This window comes from Spodoptera frugiperda, chromosome 24 (genome assembly GCF_023101765.2).
Source record: "Spodoptera frugiperda isolate SF20-4 chromosome 24, AGI-APGP_CSIRO_Sfru_2.0, whole genome shotgun sequence".
Lineage (NCBI taxonomy): Eukaryota > Metazoa > Arthropoda > Insecta > Lepidoptera > Noctuidae > Spodoptera > Spodoptera frugiperda.
This window is the reverse complement of record NC_064235.1, coordinates 6,882,555-6,892,158: the sequence shown is the minus strand read 5'-3', so window position 1 is coordinate 6,892,158 and position 9,604 is coordinate 6,882,555. Positions and strand designations below refer to the sequence as shown.

General features: G+C 42.0%; 1 protein-coding gene across 2 annotated transcripts; it reads left to right on the top strand.

Moving 5' to 3' along the window:
- The first annotated feature begins 1,086 nt into the window (after nt 1-1,086).
- LOC118278455 (cell surface glycoprotein 1-like) lies at nt 1,087-8,311 on the top strand. Of its 2 annotated transcripts, none has more exons than XM_050703862.1 (4): nt 1,087-1,199; nt 4,367-4,483; nt 5,275-5,295; nt 6,309-8,311. In XM_050703862.1, exons 1-4 carry the CDS (start codon nt 1,145-1,147, stop codon nt 8,255-8,257), a joined length of 2,142 nt encoding a protein of 713 aa, XP_050559819.1. In that variant the 5' UTR covers nt 1,087-1,144; the 3' UTR covers nt 8,258-8,311. The 2 variants fall into 2 exon arrangements, with proteins under 2 accessions (XP_050559819.1, XP_050559818.1); XM_050703861.1 differs by having other exon boundaries at nt 5,272-5,295.
- The last annotated feature ends 1,293 nt before the right edge of the window (nt 8,312-9,604 follow it).

Here is a 9,604-nt window from a genome sequence, read left to right as displayed (position 1 = left end):
CTCACAATATGCGAAAATAAAAATAAATAATAACATAAAGAATAACATAAAAGTTGTAGTTAGGTGTAGATGTAATGGGCTTTGTGTTTAAAAACATATAAGTAACACAAACAAAATAATTTTACTTGGGATCAGCAAAAAACTAAAACTTTATATTGCTTCACTGTAGATGTAATGTGCCGAATAAATACTCTTTCTTTTGTTTTTTTTTGTTTTCATTCTATATTTCACTTTGACTCGGGCCCAAAAGACCTAATTACCCCTCTTCCCAATCCCCGATTCCCCAACAACCCTTAAATTCCTAACCCCCAATAGGCCGGCAACGCACTTGTAACGCCTCTGGTGATTCAAGTGTCCATGGGCAGCGGCGATTACTTACCATCAGGCGATCCGTCTGCTCGTTCACCGGCTTATATCGTAAAACAATGGAAGTACAAAACTTTTTAGAGTATTTCGCCAAAGAACTTTGCGAGTAGCGTAAAGGAGGCATTTTTAATGATAAATGATATTTATTTCTGTAAGTAGGTTATAAAATAACAGTTTTACACGTCAATATTTCAAATAGCATTAAAATGTAAACAAATTTAAAATATCTGATCGATCTGTCTTAAGGAAAGAGGAAAAACTCTAATTATTTATTTTTCAAAGACTGTCTCGTTGGTCGAGTGGTCGCAAGTGCAACTACCGGACAAAGGGTCTCGGGTCCGATTCCCGGGTCGGGCAAAGTATTACTTGGCTTTTTTAAGCTTTTCGAAAATTTCTCAGTAGTAGCACGGAGTCTGGAATTGTGTCCAGTATATGGCAATAAGGTCACCCCCTATTACATGGGACTTATAACACAAATGGTGAAAAGTGGGTGTACATTTTACAGTGGCATTACGTGCCATAATATGCACCTCTGCCTACCCCTTCGGGGGTAAAAGGCGTGACGTTGTTGATGATGATAAATTGAACCCAAACATTGGAAAACAGTATGTATATTTATGTTGTGTGTGCCGATATTTTAAAATGGAAGGATTTATTAAGAATAATATCCTTAATATGATGATGGTATAATCGGCGCGTCAGTGGCGAGTGGTGGGGAAATAAAAGCGAACCCAAAGCTCTTCAGGGCACAGTCGACTCCGAGATCTAGAGAGCCAACATGTTCCTGAGCAAAGCATCCGTCGTTTTGCTCGTCGCTTTCTTGGGGACCTCTTGTAAGTAAACATTTTATATTTGATGACATTTTATTTTATAACTGACGTGAAATAACGCCTGCGTTGTGTGAGTGAGGTTGCCAGAGGCCCAATTACCCCCTTCCCAATCTTCCCAATCCCCGATTCCCCAACAACCCTTCAATTCCTAACCCCCAAAAGGCCGGCAACGCACTTGTAACGCTTCTGGCGTTTCAAGTGTCCATGGGCGGCGGCGATTGCTTACCATCAGGTCATCCGTCTGCTCGTTTACCGGCTTATACAATAAAAATGTTAGTATTATATTACCTTTGATCATCATCATCAACACAGCTGTCATAGCCATCTATAATCTAAACCGTCGCGAATCTCTCAAGGATAAGTTTAAGGAGATCAATATTATGACCGTTCCATGTCAATTTATTTATGAAAATACTAGCTACTTAAGCGCGGTTTCACCCGCTATGCTCGGCTCCTATTGAATGTGGCGTGATGTTTTATAGCCTATAGCCTTCCTCAATAAATGCACTATTCAACACAAAAATAATTATTCAAATCGGACCAGTAGTCTCAGTGATTAGCGCGTTCAAACAAACAAACTCTTCAGCTTTATATATTAACTAGCGGACCCGACAGATGTTGTCCTGTCTACACGTCTTTAATTTGAAAATTTGTCGGATCCAATGTAAAACATTCCAAAATCAACAACTACTAATAAATTAAAATGATTTTTTTGTGCATTGTCCAGCGGACAAAATTGTGCCAAACCATTCTCAAGATCCCCTTGAACATGTTACAAAAAAATTCATCAAAATCGGTCCAGTCGTTTAAGAGAAGTTCAGTGACATAAAGCTACATTAGTATAAGTATTTATAGACTATGTATGTTAGAAAAAATCTAAACTTGTTTGGTAAAGTGTCCGACAGACACAATTATCAAACTAGACATAAGAATAGACTGAACCAGCCATTTTTAAATTGACAAAATAAATCGTGGAATTCTGTGTTAAATGTTATAACAAAAATTCATGAGGAAATAAGACACTCAAATTAAACAAAACTAAAATATGTTTTGGTTAAAATTAAAAACATTCATTTTTTTTAAGCGGTTACCTACACTAGGATTTTCTCCTATGTCGTGAGTGCGTTTACAAACATACAAGTTCACATACACATGACACCCAGACTCGAAACAACAATTTGTGGATCACACAAAGAGTTGCTCCGTGCGGGAATCGGACCCGCGACACGTTGCGCGGCAGCCAGTTGCCCAGCCACCGCACCAACCGTGCAGTCTGAACATGCAATTATGACAGACTAAATTAAATTTAACTACATTAATATTGATAAATCCTTTATCTAAATCCTATTTTTTATGGAATAAGTTTATGAGGTAAACGAAACGATATAATATATTATATAAGTATATAACATATAATATACACGGTGTAACAAAAAGGGGGTATACATATCAAGTACACGGTTTCTAGATAACATAACAAATGATACGGGAAGGGTTTTTAAACTCATGTTTTCATGGAACGAAGTTATTAATTTTTTTAATACATAAATTCCAGAAACCGAACATCAAAATTAGGTAGACAGGTACTAGGCGATCAAATTTACAGAAGAAATGAACCCGAGTGACCCCTGTAGTGTTGTGACACGTTTGTATGTGATTTATGCAAGAACCATGCTCACCAAGTATTTGGTAGTCAATTAAATTTTTTTAACGTATTTTAAGCTGAAACTTTGTGTAGAGCTTCTATTCAACCTGTATTCTTCATTGCTTCTTGATGTATATGGGTATTTTGTTACACGCTGTATATATAACATATAATATATATGTACCTATATATTAGTAACAGGTAAACAAGCAGAGAGTTGTTAAATTTCATTTTGTTTATTTTTGTATTTTGTGCTTTTTTGTGATTTATTTTTAATTAAAAGCACTAATTGGACTTAGGTGTAAAAATTTTCCTTAAAATCATGTTTTCATGGAACGAAGTTATTAATTTTTTTAATACATAAAATTCCAGAAACCGAACATCAAAATTAGGTAGACTGGTACTAGGCGATCAGATTGACAGAAGAAATGTTTCGTTATATTAGCGAGTGATCCCTGTAGTGTTGTGATACGTTTGTATGATGATTTAAAATCAAGAACTATGCGACACCAAGTATTTGGTAGCAATTTTTTTTAAACGTATTTTAAACTGAAACTTTGTGTAGAGCTTCTATTCAACCTGTATTCTTCAGTGCTTCTTGATGTATATGGGTATTTTGTTACACGCTGTATATATAACATATAATATATAATATATATGTACCTATATATTAGTAACAGGTAAACAAGCAGAGAGTTGTTAAATTTCATTTTGTTTATTTTTGTATTTTGTGCTTTTTTGTTATTTATTTTTAATTAAAAGCACTAATTGGACTTAGGTGTAAAAATTCCCCTTCCGCAATCGTAAATCAATTTTAATTTGGTTTAACTAATTGTTAACATTTATTGTAATAAAATTATATATTCGTATAATTATATAATCGCCTTAGACAGTTTGGCGGTTTTTTTCTAATTTTGAGGAAAATCATCCAATGACATCTTGAGGTTTCAAAAGTGCCTTATTACGGCCCGAAGATTAATTGAAATCCCTGCTTTGACTTTGACTTTCTCTCGTCTTGAGCGAGGCGAGAGGTAGCGTCCGACTCTTACTGATTAAAAACCACCCCGTTCCTACTTGCTTTCGCCCGGAGCCCCGGTAAACCCGCTATCGTAATCCGCAGTTCCGGATCAGGCATCAGCCAGACTACTGATACCCCCATCTTATTATTGGTGGATGGAGTGAAACATTAGATGGCTCTTTGAGGCGCGCGCAGAACGCAACGCGCCGCAAAGAGCCTTTATACAACATCTTTATTTTGTTATGATAATAATATATGCACATTTAAAAAAAATACATAAAATATCATAGCTTAGCTGAGTCCTTTTCTACCAGTGCTAAGCTATGTGTACCAATGAATATGATTGGTGGAAGCCAAACGCAACCACAGCAACGTAGCATAGCACATCTCTCGAAAAGCAGCCTTAGTCTACTCTTACGACGCTCGCGCCGTTGCGAAGATGATGACAGATATATTCTAGTTCACTGATCATTTTCCCTGACATTAAAATCGTCATTTCTTCCGCAGTGTTGGGAGACGGATCTGTTTCAGCGAGTCCAACTCCACAAGAAGCAGCCCCGACACCACAGGACCCGCTGAATACTGGAACTGTTAATGGAAACCCGAATCCAGCGCCTCCAAACGGTAAATAAGTTTTGATAAAAATTCGATCGTGCCTGGCGGGCTTTCTGCCCAACTGCTGTTCGTTGGGATTGTCTATCCATGTTTATTCGCATGTACACTTCACATATACATACGATGTAGGATTTATGACGTCATTTATTGATTAATTCGTCGATCGTTTATGTGCGACTTCTGTCATCTGTCCCTTGACATGTCATGTGTCACAACACTCTCCAAACAAGTAAATAAAACTAAATTAAAATATAATTATTTAGATTTAATTATACTGCCTCGTTGGCCGAGTGGTTGCAAGTGTGACTGCCGGCCAAGGGGTCTCGGGTTCGATTCCCGGGTCGGGCGAAATATTACTGGGCTTTTTTCGGTTTTTCGAAAATTTCTCAGTAGAGTAGCACGGAGTCTGGAATTGTGTCCGGGATATGGCAATGGGCTCACCACCCATTACATGGGACTTACAGCATAAATTGTGAAAAGTGAGTGTACACAGTGGCATTAAAGAAAGAAAGAAAGAAAAATCATTTATTCGGCACCAGGCACGATGCACCAAAACAAAACACAAAATAGAAAAGAAAAAAAAAATTAAAATTAATTAAAACATTAAAAACACAAAAAAGTCAACTATTTAAATTACGTGCCATAATGTGCACCTCTGCCTACCCCTACGGGGATTAAAGACTCACGTCTTTAATCCCCGATATGTATGTATTTAATTATGTTTAAAAGTTTTTCTCGTTAGATATCGATATATCTGACAGTATTATTCATTACTATTTTACAATTTTGTCTTTCAGCAGTGTCCGAACAACCACAGCAACCACCAGTGGCTAACCCTCAGCGACAACCCGTGACGTTTTCACAGCAACAACCCGTGGCTACCCCTCAGCAACAACCCGTGGCCACCCCTCAGCAACAACCCGTGTCTACCCCTCAGCAACAACCCGTGGCTACCCCTCAGCAACAACCCGTGACTACCCCTCAGCAACAACCCGTGGCTACCCCTCAGCAACAACCCGTGGCTACCCCTCAGCAACAACCCGTGGCTACCCCAACAACCAGCAACAACCCGTGGCTACCCCTCAGCAACAACCCGTGTCTAACCCTCAGCAACAACCCGTGGCTACCCCTCAGCAACAACCCGTGGCTACCCCTCAGCAACAACCCGTGGCTACCCCTCAGGAACAAGCCGTGACTACCCCTCAGCAACCACCAGTGTTGAACACAAACCAATCACCAGTGTTTAACGGAACACAATCACCAGTGTCCTACGGACAGCAATCACCAGTGTATAATGGACAGCAATCACCAGTTTTTATCGGACAGCAATCACCAGTGACCAACGGGCAGCAATCAGAAGTGTCTAATGGGCAGCCATCACCAATGCAACAACCCGTGGCTAACTCTCAGCAACAACCCGTTATTTTTTTACTGCAACAACCCGTGGCTACCCCTCAGCAACAACCTGTGGCTAACCAACAGCAACCGTCAGTAATTTACGTACAGCAACCACCAGCGTCGAACACAAACCAATCACTTGTGGTGAGCACAAACCAATCACCAGTTTTAAATACACAACTAGCACCAGTTTCAAACACACAGCAATCACTTGTGCCTAACGGGCAGCAACCAGCAGTGTTTAGTGGGCAGCAATCACCAGTGTCCTACGGTGATCAATCACCAGTGTATAATGGACAGCAATCACCAGTGTTTATTGGGCAGCAATCACCAATACAACAACCCGTGGCTAACCCTCAGCAACAACCCGTGACTACCCCTCAGCAACAACCCGTGGCTACCTCTCAGCAACAACCCGGGGCTACCCCTCAGCAACAACCCGTGGCTAACCAACAGCAACCGTCAGTAATTTACGTACAGCAACTACCAGCGTCGAACACAAACCAATCACTTGTGTTGAGCACAAACCAATCACCAGTATTAAACACACAACTAGCACCAGTTTCAAACACACAGCAATCGCCAGTGCTTAACGGGCAGCAACCAGCAGTGTTTAACGGAACGCAATCACCAGTGTCCTACGGTAATGAATCACCAGTGTATAATGGACAGCAATCACCAGTGTTTATTGTACAGCAATCACCAATGCAACAACCCGTGACCAACCCTCAGCAACAACCCGTGGCTACCCCTCAGCAACAACCCGTGGCTACCCCTCAGCAACAAACCGTGGCTACCCCTCAGCAACAAACCGTAGCTACCCCTCAGCAACAACCCGTGACATTTTCACAGCAACAACCGGTGGCTACCCCTCCGCAACAACCCGTGGCTACCCCTCAGGAACAACCCGTAGCTAACCCTCAGCAACAGCCCGTAGCTACCCCTCAGGAACAAGCCGTGATTACCCCTCGGCAACAACCCGTAACTTTTTCACAGCAACAACCGGTGGCTACCCCTCAGCAACAACCTGTGGCTACCCCTCCGCAACAACCCGTGGTTAACCCTCAGGAACAACCCGTGACTACCCCTCAGGAAGAAGCCGTGACCACCCCTCAGCAACCACCAGTGTTGAACACAAACCAATCACCAGTGTTTAACGGAACACAATCACCAGTTTCCTACGGACAGCAATCACCAGTGTATAATGGACAGCAATCACCAGTTTTTATCGGACAGCAATCACCAGTGGCCAACGGGCAGCAACCACCAGTGGCCAACGGGCAGCAATCAGCAGTGTTTAGTGGGCAGCAATCACCAGTGTCCCACGGAAATCAATCACCGGTGTTTAACGGACAACAATCACCAGTGTATATTGGGCAGCAATCTCCAATGCAACAACCCGTGGCTACCCCTCAGCAACAACCCGTGACCAACCCTCAGCAACAACCCGTGGTTACCCCTCACCAACAACCCGTCGCTACCCCTCAGCAACAAACCGTGGCTACCCCTCAGCAACAACCCGTGGCTACCCCTCAGCAACAACCCGTGGCTACCCCTCAGCAACAACCCGTGGCTAACCCTCAGCAACAACCCGTGGCTACCCCTCAGCAACAACCCGTGGCTACCCCTCAGCAACAAACCGTGGCTACCCCTCAGCAACAACCCGTGACTACCCCTCAGCAACAACCCGTGGCTACCCCTCAGCAACAACCCGTGGCTACCCCTCAGCAACAACCCGTGGCTACCCCTCAGCAACAACCCGTGGCTACCCCTCAGCAACAACCCGTGACTACCCCTCAGCAACAACCCGTGGCTACCCCTCAGCAACAACCCGTGGCTACCCCTCAGCAACAACCCGTGGCTTCCCCTCAGCAACAACCCGTGGCTACCCCTCAGCAACAAACCGTGGCTACCCCTCAGCAACAACCCGTGACTACCCCTCAGCAACAACCCGTGGCTACCCCTCAGCAACAACCCGTGGCTAACCCACAGCAACAAACTGTGACAACCCCTCAGCAACAACCCGCGACTTACCCACAGCAACAACAGTTTTACCCACAACAACAACAACAATTTTACCCACAGCAACAGCCAGCTGCTTACCCACAGCAACAACAATTTTACTCACAGCAACAACAGTTTTACCCACAGCAACAACCAGTAGTTTACCCACAGCAACAACCAGTAGTTTACCCACAGCAACCAGTAGTTTACCAACAGCAACCAGTAGTTTACCCACAGCCACCACAAGTGGTTTACGTCCAGCCAGCCTACCAGAGTACCACGACGCCCAAACCTCCTTTTCTAATGGTGTGGGATGGCATCCGCGATTGGAAACAAAATGCCTTCCAAGCGGCTGTGGGGCAAAACCCTCTATTAGGTTGACTTTTTTTTAATTGAAGAGTAAAAATAATGCTCATTAAAATGTTTAATTCCCAACAGTCTGTTTTAATTTGTGTCCTTAGTATAACGTAGTTTTCTAATTTTAGTTTTAATGTCCGTCTGGTAGATTAATTTACAACATTAGAGTGCTTTTCCACCAGAAAAGTTAAATTTAGGCAACCCTTAAATTCCTAACCCTCAAAAAGACTTATAAGGCCTCTGTTATGGTTTTCCACCATTAAAATGGCAATTGGACGGAGTGACGATGGTCTTCCCCGGTCAGGATGGCATCAGTCATGTCGCAAACATCAGGACGGGATGTGGAGTGGTTCGTTGTCCTTTCAGCAAAATATGTCCGTTAGATACCTCAAGAGGACAATTCTGGTTGAGAGACAGGCTCTCAACGCCCGGGGGTATGTTTTGGATAATAGGTTACTTTACTGCCGCAGAGTCATTTAATGGTTACTTAACCCAGTCCTTAGCTATTGTTTTCCATACAAAATCGTTAATCGTCGTTTTCTTTTCTTCTCCTCTAATAATATCTTCTTTCATAATCATTTCGTTGCGGGTTCCAAGACATCCATTCATGTCCCTGGGACGCGCCAGACTTCAGTGTTCCAGTGTTTTCATGTTTGTATCTACTGTACATCCTGGCTTACAGGAGTTGCAGCGGTATGGGAGGTTGTGGCGGGCTTGTCTCAAAAAAAAATACCAAATCGTTACTAAGGAATAGCTTAAGCAATCACTAAATGTCTCTGAGTGCGGCGGTTTGTTATTAAGATTAGCTACTAAGAAATATTGTTTAACATAGCGCCTTGAACTTTTTTAATAGCAATGTCGCGTACACGCAACTTTGCCTCAGTGTAACTTTAGTTTTTATGAATCTTAATTTTAAGCATATAACGCCTAATTTATATTTTTCTCTTCACCTTTGTAATTTGCACGGAATACAAGCTCTAGTCGCAACTGGAAAAAAGAGATCATTTTCCAAACTAAAGCAGTTGGTTCAGGATGTATCATTCCATGTTACTGAAGCACTATTCAGGATAACGTAAGCGAAAAAGCGAAAATATAGACGAAAAAATTAAGATTTGTAGCAACAAGTTGCAGCGGTTTTTGTAAGTTGGGGCGGGCTTGTGCCATAAAAAAAAAAAATTCTCTCGCTCCGCTCCATGGCCGAATGCACCAAACGGGGATAAAAGCTAGTTTACAGTATTAAATAAGATTTTTAGCATATTTTCCTCAAAATGTGCAATAAATTTGCACTTACTTACAAATAAACAATCTATACATATAATAAATCTGTAGAAGGGTCAATTCTGTACATTGAAAATATTGAAAAAATAAATA